The 20133-nt window shown below is 38.5% G+C and overlaps 1 protein-coding gene and 1 long non-coding RNA gene across 2 annotated transcripts in view; one reads left to right on the top strand and one right to left on the bottom strand.

Annotated features, from left to right (window-relative positions):
• The window catches only part of NAMPT (nicotinamide phosphoribosyltransferase), a 38098-nt gene extending 25838 nt beyond the window's left edge, over nucleotides 1-12260 (top strand). The window contains exons 9-11 of the mRNA XM_032484208.1: nucleotides 442-582; nucleotides 1563-1697; nucleotides 9308-12260. Of these exons, the coding sequence (XP_032340099.1) occupies nucleotides 442-582; nucleotides 1563-1697; nucleotides 9308-9418 (387 nt within the window). The 3' untranslated portion in view covers nucleotides 9419-12260. The remainder of the gene's footprint in view (nucleotides 1-441; nucleotides 583-1562; nucleotides 1698-9307) is intronic.
• The window catches only part of LOC116665040, a 32894-nt gene extending 13387 nt beyond the window's left edge, over nucleotides 1-19507 (bottom strand). Inside the window, exon 1 of the long non-coding RNA XR_004321627.1 lies at nucleotides 19407-19507. This is a non-coding gene — a long non-coding RNA (uncharacterized LOC116665040). The remainder of the gene's footprint in view (nucleotides 1-19406) is intronic.
• Between the last annotated feature and the right edge of the window lie 626 nt (nucleotides 19508-20133).

Below are 20133 nucleotides of genomic sequence, written 5' to 3'. Positions count from 1 at the left end.
TGCACATTAGCCCAGTGCTCTTCCCCTTGCTTGTACCTGCCCTTCCTTGGTCCCGTGGGCAGCTCTAAGTTGGGTTGTTCAATCAGGTATTTGAACTTCCCTTTAAAAACTGAAGCTATTTGGCTTTCCTTTTTCTTTTATTTATTTATTTTTTTAAATAAACTTTGAGAACTTGTGCATTTTCAAAGTTGAGAATCAGTTCAAAACAAATCTGTTTTTTAACGCCATGAACAAGAAGTTCAGTGGTCAGACAGTCTCTGGCATTGGTGAAACTTTAAACAGAATTGTGAGAGAATGAAATAGTAATAGACATTATTCTTACCTCATTATTTACTATGTTCTAAAACAGCTTTGGATGGTTTACTTATCATATGGCCCATGGAAAGTTACCTCCTTCCTCTTCCAAACTATTAGTTTATTTTCTTTTTATTTTTAATCTAGATTGTAGAAGGCATGAAGCAAAAAAAGTGGAGTATTGAAAATGTTTCCTTCGGTTCTGGTGGAGCTTTGCTGCAGAAGTTAACGAGAGATCTCTTGAACTGTTCATTTAAATGTAGTTATGTTGTAACCAATGGCCTTGGGGTAGGTGCTTCAGCTTTTACTCCTGTGTTGTTACTACCTTCTTTATGTATCTAGGTGGAGTGAAGTTACTGAAAGTAATAGTCAAAGGATAATATGGTCCTGAATGTTACTCTGTTGTCAGGTACCAGAGACCCTGACTCAGAAACAAGGAAAGAAAAGACAGGAGGTGACAAATAACTTGATTGGAGAAAAAGGGAGACTTGGGAAAAGGAGGAAAAAATAAGATGAGGGATTATTTAAGACACAATGCAAGTCAATTCATTTCTCACTACTTCAGTATATACTCTTGAATCAAAAAGTTGACCATATTTGAGCAGGAATGTCAGCTAACCTAGCCAACATGTCTGAAAGTAAGCAAGTATATAAACACTGTCAAACATGTTTTAGGAAGGTGGACTATGAGGTTGAAGTTGTGATACTAGAATCATGTTCTGGTAACCTTAAAGCAGGGGACCCTAAGCTGGTAGGCAGCTGACTGACAATCCCCCTAGCTCTTCATAGGCTCGTGAGAGTCTGTATCAAAGGGTGGGCGTAGGGGATCCTGGGAACACCTGCGCTGCTTCCCTCCCTTACTTCATCTCCATCTTTCCTGGGTGAGCTCTGGTACTGACGCATCTGCTTTTCCTATTACCGTCATCACTGTTTGCCTCCTTCCTTTCTGATCCTGAAACATTCTGCTCTTTTCAGGTTTTCTGGGTCTTTTTTGCTTATGGCAGTAACAAGGTAATAGAGTAAAAAGTCACAAAATGGAAAAGTTATGAAGTAGGAAAGCCTTTACCTTAGTAAATCCTAGGTCCCTTGCCACAGATTATATATCAGAGTTGACATAGATTTATTTTTCAATAACAGGCATGTGCTCTACCTAGATATGTTTAAAGGCAATGGCCTTTAAACTAAACAAGAAAAGGAGATACCTTACCAGTTGAGTGAACAGTTCTGACAGTCTTCTATTTCTCTAACTTTCTTAATTTGGATTCCAGGTTAATGTCTTCAAGGACCCAGTTGCTGATCCCAACAAAAGGTCCAAAAAGGGCCGATTATCTTTACATAGGACACCAGCAGGGAATTTTGTTACACTCGAGGAAGGAAAAGGAGACCTTGAGGAATATGGTCAGGTATGTATATCTATGCTGACTGTTTTTTGTTGTTGTTTGTATGTTTGGTTTTTTAAACAGCAGTAGGTTGGCTCTTCAAATTAAGGAACGAGGCTTTATGGGGTATTATATTCTTCAACTATTTTCAGAAAAAATTTTTTCTTGGAGGACAAAGTTTTATTGTACAATGTTTACAATTGCTGACCCTTACCTACCAAAATAAGATGAAAAACAAGAAGTGGCTTGATAATAAATGGGAGATGTGTACATGGGGTGAAATATTTTGCAACATTCCAAAAAAAAAAAGTTTCCCATTTAGTGACCAGCAGGGTGGTGACCGATGAACTTTAACAAGCTCGTGTATTTTTGATCTTACTCCTATTAGCAATGGTACGTTTCTGACCAGGAATAGTTAAGAATACTGAAAGGATGCTATTCTTAGGCTTCTTAGAGCTATTTATAGTAAAACTTTGGTAATTTTCACAGATAAAAGAAGGGCTATCTAAATTCTAAAATATTGTTAATTCCATTTTTCAAAACTTAATAGAATCCAGTTCAGGTGGTTTTCTTTAGTCTCATTTGATTCTTGCAGCAACTCTACGGGCTAAAAAAGGTAAATTATCTTAGTATAAGATTTGGAGAAAAAAATGTGACTTGATTCATGCTGTAAGTCAGCCAAACTGGAAACATTTATAGTATGTGCAAGTAGTCTGGTCATTAACATACAAAAGTACACTTATATTCCTGAACTCAAAAGTTACAAAATTTGTTTTTTAAGCTATTGAGTTGAAAAAAATATACAGGTTCATTTTTAGAGGGAAATTACTCATGAATATTCATACTCTTAGCAAAGTTTATACTAAACATAAAAAATATAAAGTAATAAAGTGGTGTATTTAACTTTAAATTCTTAATAACACATCAAATATTCTGCTTATTTTACTTTTATACTTTGAGCCAGAATTAACCTTATTGTATTGTCTTTAATGAAAAATATACGTAAGTTCCTAAACATTAAGAATTAGATCCCTTTACATAGCCTGTTACGCCATTCTTTGAGTAGCCTTTGCTTAACTCTTGTAGCTACCTAGACCTGCTGAATTGGTTTAAGCCGAATGGACTGAAGTCACTTTAGACATGGTCATAACTAAGACTTCAAAACAGCATTGATTTTAAGAGTATATGAACATCCTAGAACATTTGAGTCAGTAATCAATGTATGATCATCTAGACATTTTGATTTAAGAAGAGGAACCACCATTCCTCAATAGATTATGTTTACATTTTCATAAAGCTGAATTCATAAAAGAAAATGCCACAGCAAGAGCAGGGTGATTTGAAACAACACAATGACAGAGAAGATTGTTTCCAGATGGCGGAATAGGAAGACCCTAAGCTCACCTCCTTTCATGGGCATACCAGAATTACAGCCTTTTACAGAACAAGTATTGATGAGAAAGACCAAAATCTACTAGAAGAGATCTTCTGCAACTGAAGATAAAAAGAAGGAACCATGATGAGATGGGTGGCAGGGGCACAGTCACAGGTATAGTCAAGACCCAGACCCAGTTGGCAGCCCACAAGCAGGAGAGTAATTACAGTGACAGCAGTTCTCCCACAGAAGCAAGCAGTCTGAGCTCTGTCTTGGGCTCTCCAGCCCAGGGGTCCTGCACCAGGAAGATGAGCCCCCAGAATGTTTGGCTCTGAAGACCAGCAGAGCTTACTTTCAGGAGACGCAGAGGGCTGTAGGAGACCCTACTCTTAAAGGGCACACACTAACGCATGCTTTGGACCCAGGGCCGAAGCAGTAATTAATTTCAAAGGAGCCTGGATCAGACCCACTCATTGACCTTGGAGACACCTTTGGCCTCTCAGCCTACTGCCGTGGGATCCAGCCTCACTCAACAGCAAGCCAACACAAGCTTGAGGACATGCTGGACCCCACAGCCAGCTAGGGACTGGCCCCACCTACCTGTGGTCTGTTATCAGCTCTGGGACGCTTGAGTCCTGAGACCCCAGGACATGGTTCTGCCTACCAGTGGGCTGTCACTAGCCCCAGGAATCCTGAATGCTGCAGCCAGCAGCCTCGTGACTCAGCCCTGCAAATTAGTGACAGGAGACAACCGGACTGGGGGCCAGCCATGTCTTCCAGACCACCAACAGTAGTCAGTCAGCCACAGCAGGAGGACCCACGTAGGGGAGCCCAAGAGCACATAGCTCTGGTGACCGGAGGGGATGTGCTGTTGGGCTGCATGGGATGTCTCCAATAAAAGGCCACCTTTCCAAAATCAGAAGACATAACCAACCTACCAGATAAGATACATAGAAATAAAAGCAGCAAATTAGGCAAAATGAGGCAACAGAGGAACATGTTCCAAACAAAGGAATAAGATAAAACCTCAGAAGAACTAAGTGAAGTGGAGATAGACTATCTATGAGTTCAAGATAATGATCTTGACACAGACAATAAGAAGTTAGAAGTTTTTAGCAAAGAGTTAGAAAAATATAAAGAACCAGAGATGAAGAATACAATGCCTGAAACTAAAAATACACTAGGAGGAATCAAAAGATTGAATGATACAAAGGAATGGATCAGTGGAAGGCAGAGTAATGGAAATCAGTGAGGCTGAAAAGCATAAAAAGAAATGAGACGTTTAAGACACCTCTAGTACATCATGCATACTAACATTTGCATTCTAGGGGACCCAGAAGGAAAAGATGAAGAGAAAGGAGCAGAGAACATATTAGAAACCACAGTAACTGAAAACTTCCTTAAACTGGGAAAGGAAACAAATATCCAGGTCCACGGAGCACAGAGAATCCCAAAATGATCATCAACCCACAGAGGACCACACCAAGACACATTGTAATTGGAACGGCAGAAATTAAAGATAAAGAGAGTAACAAAAGCAGCCAGGGAAAAGCAGCAAGTCCTGTACAAGGGACCCCCAGCCATAAGGCTGTAATTTGATTGTCAGCAGAACTTGGTGGCCAGAGGGATGGCATAATATATTTAAAGTGATAAAAGAGTAACACCTACAACCAAGAATACTCTACCTGGCTTCCATTCAGATTTGATGGAGAGATCAAAAGTTTTCCAGACAAGGAAAAACAAAGAGTTCAGCACCATCAAACCAGCTTTACAAGAAATGTTAATGGGAGTAATCTAAACAGGGGGGAAAAGGCCATAACTAGAAATATAATAATTATAAAAGGAAAACCTCATCGGTAAAGGCAAACATACAGTAAAGGTAGTAAATCAACCACATACTAAGTTAGTAGAAATTTTAAAAGACAAGTAGTAAAATTACCTATATCCACAATAAGCAGATGTACAAAACAAAAAGATACAAAATATGTCAAAAACAGTAATGAGCTAAATGTAAGACATACCATAAAACTCTTGGAACATAGATGAAACACTCTTTGACATAAATTGTAGCAATACTTTCTTAGCTCACTCTCCCAAGGCAAAAAAAAAATAAAAAGCAAAAATAAACAAATGGGATGTAATTAAACTTTAAAGGTTTTGCACAGCAAAGGAAACCATCCACAAAACAAAAAGGCAGCTTACAGAATGGGAGAAAGTATTTGCAAGTATGTGACCAACAAGGGGTTAATATCCAAACTATACAAACAGCTCATATAACTCAACATCAAAAAAAATCCAATCAATCAAAAAATGGGCAGAAAACCTGAATAGACATTTAGCCATGAAAAAGTGCTCAACATTGCTAATTATTAGAGAGATGCAAATCGAAACCACCATGAGATACCACCTCACACCAGTCAGAATGGCCATCATCAAAAAGTACAAATGTTAAATGCTAGAGAGGGTGTGGAGAACAGTGGGCCCTCCTACACTGTTGGTGGGAATGTAAATTGGTGCAGCCACTATGGAAAACAGTATGGCGATTACTTTAAAAACTGAAAGTAGAGCTACCATAGGATCCTGCAGTCCCACTCCTGAGGCTATATCCAGAGAAAATATGAAAACACTAATTTAAAGAGATCCATGTATGACAGTGTTCACAGCAGCACCGTTTACAGTAGCCAAGACATGGAAGCAACCCAAGTGCCCATGGACAGATGACCTTAGGAGATGCAGTGTGTAGATAGATACATACACAATGGAGTGTTACTCAGCCATAAAAAAGAAGTATTGCCATTTGCAGCAACATGGAGGGACCTCGAGAATATTATGCTATGGGAAATGAATCAGAAAGATATGTGGAATCTTAAAAATAATTAAAAGAATCTATATACAAAATGGGAATAGACTCACAGAAATAGAAAACAAACTGGTTACCAAAGGTGGGAATGGGGGTGGAAAGTTAGGGATATGGGGTTAACAAACTACTATATATAAAACAGATAAGCAACAACTACTGGGACCCACCTCACCCTGATGCCAAACACAAGGATATCACACACAAAAAGGTACAGGCCAGTATCGCTGCTGAACATTAGATGCAAAAACACTCAACAACAAGCTAAATCCAAAAATACATTAAAAGGATCATACACCGTGACTTAGCGAGAGATATCCCAAGGATGCAAGGATAATTCAATACCTGCGAATCAATCAGTGTAATACACCATGATAACAAAACGAAGACTAAAAATCATATGATTATCTTAATAGATGCAGAAAAAGCTTTTGGCAGAATTCAACATTCATTTATGATAGAAACTGTTAACAAAGTGGATACCTCAAACTAAAAGCACTTCTAAGATCAGAAACAAGACAACGCCCACTCTCACCACTTTCATTCAACATTGTATTGGAAGTCTTAGAGCAGTAAGACAAAAGAAAAGAAATCCAGATTGAAAAAGAAGTAAAATTGTCACTGTTTGCAGGTGACATACAATCCCATAGAAAATCCTAAATATACCACCAAAAACTAGATCTCATCAATGAAGTTGGTAAAGGTGCAGAAAACAAAATTGATATACAGAGATTGGTTGCATTTCTGTACACCAAAAGCACAGTCACAAAGAGAAAGTAAGGAAACAATCCCATTTACAACTGCATCACAAAGATTAAAATTACCTAGGAATAAATCTAATTAAGGAGGGAAAAGACCTGTACTTGGAAACAATAAGACATTGATGTAATAAACTGAAGATGACACAAACAGGTAGAAAGATATACTGTGTTCATAGATTGAAAGAATAAATGCTAAAATGACCATACTCCCCAAGGCAATCTACACATTCAGTGCAATCCCTATCAAAACACCAATGGCATTTTTCAGAGAACTAGAATAATTTTAAAATTTGTCTGGAAACACAAAAGACTGCAAATAGTGAAAACAGTCTTAAGAGGAACAAATCAAGTGTTTACCACACTCCTTGACTTCAGACTATACTACAAAGCTACAGTACTTAAAACTGGCACAGAAACAGACACATAGATCATTAGAACAGAGATAAACCCATGCACTTATAATCCATTAATCTATGAAAAAGGAGGCAAGAATATACAAAAGGTAAAGACAGTCTCCAATAAGTGGTGCTGGGAAAACTGAAGAGCTACATGTAAAAGAATGAAATTAGAACATTTTCTAAACCTTTTACAAAAATGAACTCAAAATGGGTTGACATAAATGTAAAACCAAAAACCAAAAACAGGCTCTTGAGATAAGTCATAGCAATGTTTTTTTTTTTTTTTTTTGCATCTGTCTCCTAAGGAAAGGAAACAAAAGCAAAAATGTAAACAAGTAGGACCTAATTAAACTTAAAGCTTTTGCACAACTATCAACAAAACAAAAAGACAGACTACTGAATGTGAGAAAATATTTGTAAATGATATGACAGAGAAGAGGTTAATATCCAAAATATATAAACAGCTCATACAAGTAGGTATCAAAAAGAAACCCAAAAGCCTGATTAAAAAAAGGGCAGAAGACCTGAGTAGACATTTTTCCAAAGAAGACATACAGGTGACCAACAGGCACACAAAAAGATGCTCAGCATCGTTAATCATCAGAGAAATAAATGCCAATCACAATGACAATGAATATCACTTCACACCTGTCAGAATGGCTGTCATCAAAAAGACCACAGATACCAAATATTTACGAAGATGTGGAGAAAAGGGAATCCTTGTAACACTGTTGGTGGAAATGTAAATTGATGCAGCCACTGTGGAGAACAGTATGGAGGGCCCTCAAAAAACTAAAAATAGAGTTACCCTATTTATCCAGCAGTCCCACTGCTGGGTATATATCCGAAGAAAATAAATACACTAATTTGAAACATACGCACTCGAGTGTCCATAACAGCATGATTTACAGTAGCCAAGATGCAGAAATAGGGAAACAACCCAAGTGTCCATCAACAGATGAGTGGATAAATATAGGGGTGTGTGAGTGTGTAAAAAAGTATGTGCACGCACACGCATGCACGCACGCACACACACACACACACACACACACACGACTATTACTCAGCCTTAAAATAATAATGGAAATTCGCCATTTGCAAAACATGGGTGGACCGTGGAGGGTTGTGCTATGTGAAATAAGTCAGAGAAAGACAAATACTGTATGTTATAACTTATATGTGGAATCAAAAAAATAAAACAAATGTGAATATAACAAAACAGACTTACAGATACAGACAACAAATTGGTGGTCACCAAAGTGGGGAGAAACAAGATGGCAAGGGGCAGGGGGTAAGAGGTGCAAACTGCTGTGTAGAAAATAACCTGCAGCACAGGGAATGTAGGCAGTTTTTTATAATAACTTTAAATGGAACATAATGTACAAAATACTAAGTCATTGTGTTGTGTACTTGAAACTAATTCTGTAAATCAACTATACCTCAATTTTTTTTAATGTAGGGGAAAAAGGGAACAATATAATGAAAAAAATTAGATAATGTTATATGCGCCTTACTTTCAGATGAGATGGAAAACTTAGGCACAGTAGATCACTTCTGTGGATTTTTCAAGAGAAACTAGAGGCAGATAATTCCTTAGTGAGAGAGGAAAGGCTGTACCTGACCCAAAAGGGACTTCAGGCCTAATTCTCTTCATTTATCTTTGTTATTCTTACATGGATCAAATGGATTACATGTATCAGTGACTTCTGGAATACACACTTTCAATCTTTAAATTAGTGACTATGCATTAGTCAAGAAATCAATTATCTGTTTATGTTTCTGTTTTGGATTTAGTTTCTAGTTTTCAGAGTTGACTGGTTGGTTTGTTTTAAGGCCAGAACTCATGATTAGCAAGTTTATTAAGTTCCAGATTTATAAGTTTGATCAGTGTTGAGTCTTTTGGCTGGGACCAAGGGAAGGTCTGGCCAGGCTTTCCTTGTTGGTCTGATGATGGGTCAGAGATGGGTCAGTTTTTCCTTTAAGGAGAACTGTTTCAAGAGTGTAATATTTAGATCATTCCTTTAAAAAAAAGAAGTTAAATATCTCTACATCCCAGATTTAGATTGTGCCTCGTTCTCTGCCTGCTGCACCAGTGTTCTACGTAAAATCATCTCAGAATTTGAACACTATCACCATCTCTGTGGATTTGACTAGTCAACATAGTTCATCGAAGCATTACTTAAGAATGTTGCTTTGATAGTCTAATATAATCGTTAAATTTTATTATTGGTATATTTGTGCAGGATCTTCTCCATACTGTCTTCAAGAATGGGAAAGTGACAAAAAGCTATTCATTTGATGAAGTAAGAAAAAATGCACAGCTGAATATCGAACTGGAAACAGCACCTCATTAGGCTTTATTTTATGACTGGATGTATGTGTGCCTGTGTGTGCGCGCGCGCGTGTGTTTACGTGCATGCACACACGTGTGTGCACATGCTGTGTGTGTGAGAATGTAACGCATAATGTTTATTGTACAGATGTGTGGGGTTTCTTTGTGTTTTATGATACATTACAGCCAAATTATTTGTTGGTTTATGGACATACTGCCCTTTCATTTTTTCTTTTTGCAGTGTTTAGGTGATCTCAAATTAGGAAATGCACTTAACCATGTAAAAGATAATTGCTAAAGTAAGCTTTTTAGGGCCCTTTGCCAATAGATAGTAATTCAATCTGGTATTGATCTTTTCACAAACAGAACTGAGAAACTTTTATATGTAACTGAAGATCACATAAAACAGATTTGCATAAAATTATCATGATTGCTTTGTGTTTATATTTAACTTGTATTTTTGTACAAACAAGATTGTGTAAGATATATTTAAAGTTTCAGTGATTTAACAGTCTTTCCAACTTTTCATGATTTTTATGAGCACAGACTTCAAGAAAATACTTGAAAATAAATTACATTGCCTTTTGTCCATTAATCAGCAAATAAAACATGGCCTTAACAAAGATGTTTGTGTTATTGTACAATTTGAAAATTATGTCAGGACATACCCAATAGAATTACTAAACCTCACTGCCCCTTGTAGACCATGTATTAATCATTCTACATTAAAGGAAATAATGGTTCTTACTGGAATGTCTAGGACTGTACAGTGATTATGTATGTTGGTCATTGTATGTACCAGTGAAATGCCAAATTTGAAAGGCCTGTACTGCAATTTTATATATCAGATATTGCCTGTGGCTCTAATACACACCTCAAGGTTTTAAGATTTTTAGAAAGGACTTCTGCTTACACTATAGAATATATACATAAATGTAAAATATTGACAGAAATGGAAGTAGTGTATTTTAAAGTAATTACACTTCTGAATTTATTTTTCCTATTCTATAGTTGATATGACTTAAATGAATTACTGGAATGGGTAGTGAGTGTACTAATTTTAAATGTTTTGATTCTGTTATATTTTTCATTAAGTTTTTCAAATATTAAATTGGATATTAAATTGTATGGACATCATTATTAATTTTAAACTGAATCCCTCAATGAATAATACTCAAGTTCTTAAATGAAGATAAATTATGCCCAATGAAAAGCATGATGGAATGAGTTTGAATAGAAGAATCTTAACCAAAAGCAGGAATTGGGCTAAATTCAGAGTGTTCAGCATCAACATGTTCTAGATTGATTACACTGCTACATCCTGAGTCAGTCATCACATCCAACTAGAGACCAGGTTTTGGTTTTTGTTTTTAAGATGATCTTTTATATTTCAGTCTGTCCTAAGGCAAGGATTGGCCAGCGATGGCCTGCAGGCCAAATTCCAAATACTCTTTTTTTGTAAATACATACTGTCTATGGCTGCTTTCTCACAACAGCAGAAATTGAGTTGCTGCAGAAGTGTCCATACGGCCCACGGGGCCTGACGTGTTTGCTATCTGGCCCTTTACAGGAAGGTTTGTTGACCCCTGTTGTAGGAAAAGGAGTGTGCCTTCATACAGAGTTTGTCTCACTTTTGTCCTTTCTTTTCTCATTAAGATTCTCTTAAGAATCTGACATTGGAAGACTTAAAAGCTTAAACAATGTGACATTACATGTGAAATTTTAAAAATTGAAAAGCCATAAATCATCTGTCCTAAACAGTTAAATAAAAAAGAATTTTGTCACTAGAGTAACCTAGTTAGAGGTGAGTTATCTTTATTAAACATCTTTTGTGAGCATCATTAAAAAGAATATAGGTTTTTGCAGATGATTCTGAGTACTTGTTTAATGAGAACAAGAAGCATCATTCATAGTTGGAGAAGTTTTCACCCTGCAGTCTCTGGTAGAAAATAATTTTAAGCTGATTTTTGTTAATGTATCTAAGTAAAGAATAGTTATTACACACCTTTCTTCACAAAATGTGCTAAGGGGCTTATAGAGAAGTAAAAGAGACTATTACCAGTAATAACTTTGATAACCACTCAAATGATTTTGTTTAAACATTGGAATTATACTACAGACAGTATTCTTTGTGCACTGTGAATTTCAGCAGCTTCAGAGTATCTAGCAGTTTTATTTTAAAACTTTCAGTGAATGCTGAAATCTGTACATTTGTACATGGCCATAGATTGGGGGAATGGAATGACTAATTCTGTTAGTTCTTAGCCATTTGGAACTGATTAATCCTGAATTTCCATCACTTAAGCACTTAGTATGTGGCCATCCCCATTCTGAGCAGCAGCTGGTTAACACAGATAACAAATAGAACTGTGCTGTCTCCCTTCAGCCAGCCTGACTCTTCCAGACGAAAGCAAATGGCTTATTAACTCATTAGATTTGCAGTTGACATCAGTTAATCTCCCTCAGTTCATAATATCATGAAGTATTTGTATTTTAAATAGGAGATAAGATTTTTGTGTTAAGACTCTTTATTTGTACTCTATACTTAAAATGATTTTAACGATTATCCCTTATTTCCTTTCTTGAGATAAATTGTTATGAAAATATTTTATAATGAAATCCATCTTGGAAAACTAGAAAGAAAAAAATGGCAAGGTAATTATTGTTCTGTTTGCCATAATTTAGAATTCAACACTTAAACTAAGTATTTTATAGTTTTACATTCCTTTTTAACCCATTCAGTGGAGAATGTCAGCTTTTCTCCCAAGCTGTATGTTAAATCAATTCTAATATGTATTCAACATCAAAGATACACATGTAATAAACATGGAAATAAAGTTTAGCTCTATTAGTGAAATGTTAAATTTGACTGTGTGCTTCAAATAATGGCATTTCCAGAGTTACCTTTTTTAGGTATTCTTCCAGTTCGAAGAATTAAAGAATGAGAGAGGGAGAAACATCAAGGATGGCTCTTCCTCTCCGCCTTGTGCAACTGTGTGAATGGTGGTGCCTCTTACCAAGAGAGAACACTGGCGGGAGACCAGATTTGGGGGCAAAGAGTTCAATTCCTCAGTTAAGATTTGAGATGTCTTTCAGACATATAAATGTGAACTTTAGGTAGTTGGATATACAGATTTGTGTGTGAATTTGGTGTGTAGATGGTCATTGGAGACACAAGAGAGGATACTTCTCTAGGGAGAGTACAGAGTGTGGCATACCATAGGCCCAATCCAGCCCACTGTTTTTGTAAATAAAGTTTTATTGGAACGCAGCTCATTCATTATCGTCCATGGCTGCTTTCGTGCTGCAGTGGCAGAGTTGCGCAGGTGTGATGGGCCTTAGGGCCTACAAGGCCTAAAATAATTTACTACATGGCCCTTTAAAGAAGAAGAAAAGTGCCGATCTCTACTATAAAGAAAAGATGGCCTAAGGCAAGGCCATGGGGGCTCTCAAAAGTCAAGTGGCAGAAGATGAGCAGGCAAAGGAGACTGACAAGCAGTAGCTAAAGAAACGAAAGGAAGACCAGGAGGAAAGTCATGAAAGCCCAGGGAAGGGCATTCTTTTGGCACAGGTGCTGAACGCCGCTGAGAGATCCAGTAGAGCCAGGGACGCAAAGGCACGGATGGGATCCGACCTCCGGGGAGTAACTGACTGCTTGGAGGCGTTCCCTTCCAGGTAGTGGAGGAGGAAGATGTCAGAAGCTACCTGACACAACTGTTGGCTGTGGAAAAGGGAATGAGGCAATAGTGTGTCTCCCTCTGTGGTTTTATTTTTGTTCCCCTCTCCTAACACTGGTGCCTAGGTACAGACATGGAGAAATGGAGATACTTGGGGTTTGGCCAGATAAGTCTGATAGAACAAAGGACAATAATTGAATAATTATTGAAATTGAGTTACTGGAAAGTGGTCCTGCAGTATCTAAACCGAATAGGTAAGGACATGAAGGCAACACAAAGTGTTGAGAAGACAGCAGAGAGCCCGATGGACTGTCCGACAACAGCTCTGATCTGCTGGGAGTTGTTGAACAAGCAGGTTTGGAAGGACAGAAGTGCTCGCCTGAGACCAGGATGCTTGGATCAGTGATCTCAGAAGAGCAATGGTGTAGGATGACCCAAGGCGTGACCTTGCTAAGTGAAGTAAAGAATGTCATTGGCAACCAAACGATCAAGAAACCTGAAGAGACAAGTTGAGTTGGACAGGCGGACATTAAAATCATCCAGAGTTGTAGCGGAGAGGAAAACTAAGGTGCCAAAGCAGTCGGTGAATGAAGGAAAGGGACCAGGAGGTCAGCCAGAGGCAGCAACAGGGGAGGGTGACACAAGCCTAAGAGGGATGAGGCGGTGAGGACCACTGCCCAGGCGAGCCTGTGGCAGGAGGAGCACAGCCTCTTGGAAGAGTCCAAGCATGAGTGGACAAGCAACCGATTAAAAAGTGCTCTGTGTGTTGCCAGGTTTGAGATCTTTTACCAGGTGCTCAAGCAGCGTTTGTTGACTTAGTGAATGGATGGAATGAAGGAATAATCTAGATTTAAATTTTCTTGGCTTTATTAGCTTGCTACAGATATCGCTTTCACTGACAAAGTCCCAAGGGTTCAAGCCTTTAAATACATTTTTGAATTTTTGTTTTATTTTTAATGTTTTAAGATTTACACTTTATTTTTTAAAGAAACCAGCCAGAGCATTCTGCAGCCATTTAAAAGTAGTCACCTCTTATTCGGGTATTCAGGTTCTTCCTACCCTACCTTAAATTATTATTTTATTCAAAAGTTTCTCTAATTATTATGTTTCCCCAGAGATGACTCTGTCTTTATTTGATTCACAGTTCTTCACTGCATTAAAACTTACTTATTAAAATTTAAGTTATTCCAGCAAGGAGAAATAAATACGTTTTTAGGGGGGAGGTTATGGCTCAGTGGTATAGCACATGCCTAGCATGCGTGAGGTCCTGGGTTCAATCCCCAGTGCCTCCTCTGAAAAATCAAATAAATAAATAAACCTATTTACCTACCCCTTGCAAAAAAAAAAATTGCATATATATATATACACACACACACACACATATATATATATATATATATATATATATATATATATGTATGTATGTATATATATATTCTTGAATGGAATTTTAGAATCATTCAAATTATCAACTTAACCAAATTTTTTTTTAACGAATATAAAAATAGGTCCTTGGTAATCAGGAATTTGCCTGCTTGCCGTCACGTGGGCTGGCTGACCCCTGGCCTTACTGGTACACAGGACTCTTGGTGACTTGACTGGCATATGCACAAGGGACCGAAAGCTTTCACCACTTTCCGGAGCTCATGCTGCTCTTGTGGTGAGTAGAGTAAACCACCAGTTGACTTTCCTACCAGTTTGTAACATAATCTCTGCAGAAAAATACAATTTTGGATTACATTGATTTATGTTCATCCCAGAGAAAAGAAGCTTCTTCGGTTGGCAACAAACTACAATTAACAATACAATTATCCTGACCTGCTTTATTTTTTTAAATAATTCTGTAATTGCCTACTGAGCTGTTACTTCTTTGACTTCTCTAGGGAAGTTCTCTAGTTTTTATTGATGGATCAGCGATTGTGTAGAGCTCTCTTGAGGAACTGGCTACAAGTTAAATTCTCGTTAGGTCTTCCTGAACAGCCTAAAGATTTCTACCAGATTTCTGATCCTGGGAAAAAAACAACTCTGATCTTCAACCTCTCCCTTTCTATTCCTTCCTCCTCAGCCTATAAACAAACGTTCCTTTTTCTCCTGTCCTTTTGAAAAAATAGTAACTCCTTTGATAATTAATACCAGCCCTATCTCCCTTTTCCCCTTCGTACCCAGACTTCTCAAGCTGTGTGCACTTCCTCTCCATTTACTGCCTCCCTTCCTGTTCATCTCCCATCTGGTTCCCATCCCTCATTAAATAAAAAAGAGGCCTCCTGATTGTCCAACAAATATGTTTAGGTCTTATCTTATCAGAGGATCTCTCTGTATTTGCCAGGGTTAATAATTGATTCCTTGAAACTACTTCATCTCCTGTGTTGTAACATCGTGGGTGCCTTCTCTCTCTGGGGCTCTTCACACACTTACCTTTCAAATGCTGACATGCCCTACTCATCTCCATATTTGTCTTGGCTGATCTCAGCCACTCACATGGTCTCAGCAATCATCTATTTACCAGAGCCTCCATGCATTTAATCTCTAGCCCAGACCTTTCTACCTATGATGCATTTCCACCCAGATATCCACTCAGTTGCAACAAGCCCAAACTCGTCATATTCCTCCTGGTTTTGTATGTCATTTGGGGGTTCAGCCCACCACCCAAGTGAGACTTCCCTCTCCATCACCCTACCCATGTACTCAACTTGACAATCATGTTGATTTACCTACTAAGCAATGTTATAATCTATCTTTTCTCCAACTCCCATTTCAGGCACACAAATCTCTTTTGAAACAATACCAAAAAATACCTAACTAGATTTCCTATCCTCTCAGCCCTCTCCCGCTCCCAGTCTGCTACCAAAGTGTTCTAATGAAATCTAATAGTTTCGATCCTCTGCTTAAAGCATCTGATGTCCTCTTTCGCTGATAATGCCCAGAATCCAGCCCAACCCACAAAACCCTCCCTGATCTGGCCCCTGCCACACAGATAGCCTTAGGCCCTGCCCTTTGTTCTCTGTGCCAGCATCACCACCGACTTGCTCTGCCTTTACACACCCGTGCAGTACACACATCACACTGTTTCCTCATCACTGCTGCTTAGGCTGCCTTTGGCTGACTTTGGTGTTCGGTGGTAACACCTCCAAGAGTCACGGAACAGCTCGCTCACCTGCCTCCCACCCTCGTGCCCTTCCTCCGGCCTCCACAGGCACCGAGTGCATTTTGAAAACAGCACAGAGAATCCCTGGACCTGTGTCCTGTACGAGGCAGTACAGGACAGTGTTTTATTCACTGGACCTCCTGCACTTGGCACATAGTAGGCATTCGACTGTTTGTTGAATAAATGTCATTAAGATAAACACTTTTCTACAGTGTTTTGGTACCCTCTGTCACACTAATAGCCTGAACAGTTTAATCAGTGTTAACAAAAAGCTAGAACATTTTACTAAGTTTTTTCTAAAAGATGGATAACTTTTTCAAGACATGTTCACATATTACTGCCTTTTTGAAAAATCCTTACAGTAAATCCATGAAGTATGGTGTTTCATCAAAATACAGATTAGAAAACTAACATACAGGGGATAAATTATTTACCTAAGATGTCCTTGTACAGACTTCAGTAGTTCATAACCTTCCTTGGGTCTTAAACCTCCTGAGAATTTGCTTCAAGCTATGGACCGTGTTACAGAAAAACTCTCATTTGCAAGTAAAACCATTTGCATATAACTTAAGGGAGTTGTCAGAGAATCAACTCTGAGAAAGAACTCCTCTAGTTACTGGCTGACCTGGGAGATGTACCGAGGTTCAGTTCCAGACCTCCTCAATAAAGTGACCTTCTCAACAGAGCGAGTCGCATGAATTCTTTGCTTTCCCAGTGCCTACAACAAAAGTTATGTTCACACTATCCTGTAGTCAATTAAGAATGCAATAAATAGCATTGTCTTTTTAAAAAATGTATGTACCTTAATTTAAAAAAAAAACTTTACTGCTAACCATCATCTGACAATGCAGAGTTGCTACAAACCTTCACTTTATACAAACAAAATATCTACAAAGCTCAACAAAGCAAAGTGCAGTAAAATGAGGTTCGCATGTCATTACAGAGCAGAGATTAGCATTCAGGGCGTGCGCCACCAAATGCCCTTCCCTCTTTACTTTCTAAGTGGTGATCTTAGAAATTTTAAGATTTTAATCACCTTAAATTGTTTCTGGAACAAGGCAAAGTAAATAAGTATCATTTTAATTCAGCCCGCAAGGGTTTCTACAGACTTTACTGATGCAGATTCCAAAACTGATGGCTATTTAAATGCCTTTTTTACAGATGGAGTAACAGAATCTTCTATGTAAACCAGCAACACTAAACTTTTAACAAAAGCTTTCTTTGTTTTTATAATTAGACAACTCTATTTCCAGAAATGTAAACAGACTAGGTAATTCTGACCACCTTCCCACTGAAAACAACAAAAACTAATGGTTAACTTTTTTTTTTTTTAAAGTATTGCACTAACAGGACAGTAAGAAATTACTAGGTCAAAATCCAAGTGAAAATGGGACCCAGGGTTGAGAACCAAGCACTGAAGGTACTTTTGTTCTGGGGTATTTACCAAACCTGGGGAGTATGAGCTTCACTTTTCAGGTCCTGACAGGACATGTGAATAGAAATCCAAGACCCTCCATAAAGCAGGCCCTGCAAAGGCTACTTCAGGTTGAGGAGGAACCAGAGAGGTTCCAGAATGGTTGAGAGGTTAAGGCTTTGGACTTAAGGATGAGGAGGACCCAGTGGTAGACCAACCCCTGCTCCACCAGGGCGCTGTGAGAAAAGATGCTTTAGCTCCGGGCAGACCAGCTCAAGAAAACTCTCTAAAAAGCTGTCACTGCAAGCTAGCCCATGCACCTCACTGCAGTCCAAACCCACACCCTCTACATGTTGCAAACTCCTCAAGATACAAATTTAGATTATAAAACTGGACTGGCAGAGTTCCCTAAATGCCTGACAGAATGCAAATCCTCTGTGAAAGGATACTGTTTCATCCTAAACCTCAAAGAATTCCCAAAATAATGTTCTTAGGAAAATGAGCAACTCACAAAGTAATCATACAAGGAAACAGGGCACCATGAATAAGAGTGGCAGGAAAAAAAAGAGTCCATAAAAGTTTCAGATATTGAAATTCTGGGACATTCTAGAACATGCTCAATATGTCTTTTTAAAGTAAAACAAGTTGAAAATACCTGTAGGGAAGAGGAAACGCTTTAATGACCTAAGAGATTTGAAAAAGGGATTAGTAGAATTTGTGAAAACAAAAAGTACAGAAACTGAGGTTAACAATCAGATGAGACACAGAGGGAACCAAAGGGAAGGCGGGTGGGGAGGACTCATTCAGGACGCAGCACAAAGCAAAGGGACAAAATCAAAAAGAAGTGAAGCAACATGGAAGGGGGGATGGGCCTCAGAGCTATAGAAGAAGAGGAACAAAAATAGGGAAGAGGCTGGATTTCAAAAGAGAAGGGCTCACAATATACCTGAACTGGTAAGAAGCAACAAGTGGACAAGTAAAGAAGCTCAGTGACTCTCAAGCAAGATAATTTTTTTTTAAATCCACACCCAGACATGATACGGTGAAACCGCAAATCAACCACAACACAGAAAGTGTCTTAAAAGCAGCCAGAGAAAAAGACTGCATTCTAAGGAAAGAGACTGACAGCTGAACTTAGCAACAGAAGCCAGGAGACAACACAACATCCTAAAGGGAAGCAACTGCCAACAAAGAACCCTATTCCCACAAAAAATATTTTTCAAGAAGGAAAATAAAGATATTTTCCGATCACCAAACACTGTACGTTTGCCACTAGCCTACCTCCACTAGAGAAAATTCTAAGAAATGAAACATGAAGAGAACAGAAGTCGTAAATACATCAGGGGAAACTGACTCCATGAAACAGCTATGATGATGTCCTGTAGGTTTAAATTAAACAATATTTAAAACCTCCAGGTATGACGTAAGTCAGGAGCAAGGTGCATGGATGTCAAAGTGTTCTAAGGCACTTGAGTTGTCAGGAGGAGGTTAAACTTACTGAGCAATTTTAGACTTTGGTTTAAGTATGTTTGTTGAATTAACAGGAATAGGAACAAAGTATGTTACTTTCAAACTAACAAGAAAAGGTTAAAATTTTTCAAAAGGTGGCCAAAAATGAGAGAAAAGGAAACAAAAACAAGTGGGACAAACAGCAAAATAATAACATGCGTGACATTCAGTATATATGACATATATGAATAATACATAAATATATCCTCTACACGCAGAATCAAAAGACAGAATGATATTTTTAAGCCAACTGTTTACTACTTACAAGAGACACATCTAAATTATAAGCTGCCAAAAGTTGAAAATATTTTTAAAAGTAACACTTTACTAAAAATACTTGCTGCTATTTTCCTTTAAATCAGAGGACTCGTTTGCTTGGGGTTTCTGACCAAGGCAGGCTGAAAATGCACATTGCATCACTGGGCTCCAGAGCAGTGCCAACAAAGTGTGGCTCTCACAGGGAACAGAGCCTTCCAGCTCCGGGCTCGGAGCTTTATTTACCAAGCTTGGGGGACAGTATGAGCCCCTGGCAAAGAGCTCTGTCTCCTCTCAGATTGTGGTGATGCCCGGGAAGCCACATTTGGGAACATCAGGGGACACTTCTGTGCAGGAAAAGATGCCTCTGAGAAACAATGCCTGCTGTTCATTTTTTGACTGAACCCTTTAGCTGCCAACGTTTATATTTTTCACCTCCATTCTCTGTATTTGAGCAGGGTTTATGTGCTTTCCCCTTCGTACCAGTAGGTGGAGCAGGAGAGGGGTGGGATGAGAATTACCTGCAGGGCTTTCTGAATCACCTACATTTACTCCTGAACATCTGATATGTGCCTGGATATGACAGCAGAGGAGGGCCTGTGTAGTTTGGAAAGCCCACCAGAGGAGTCATAAATTTACCCATCACCCCCGGTTGAGAATCACTGCTCTGTACAAACCACTACCCAAATGGCGATGCCGGCCTTGACCCCTAAGTGCTTTGCAACCCTGGTGCCTCC

The sequence above is a fragment of the Camelus ferus genome, chromosome 7 (genome assembly GCF_009834535.1).
Source record: "Camelus ferus isolate YT-003-E chromosome 7, BCGSAC_Cfer_1.0, whole genome shotgun sequence".
Lineage (NCBI taxonomy): Eukaryota > Metazoa > Chordata > Mammalia > Artiodactyla > Camelidae > Camelus > Camelus ferus.
Note: the sequence above shows the minus strand (reverse complement) of the source record. Positions and strands in the feature narration are given on the sequence as shown.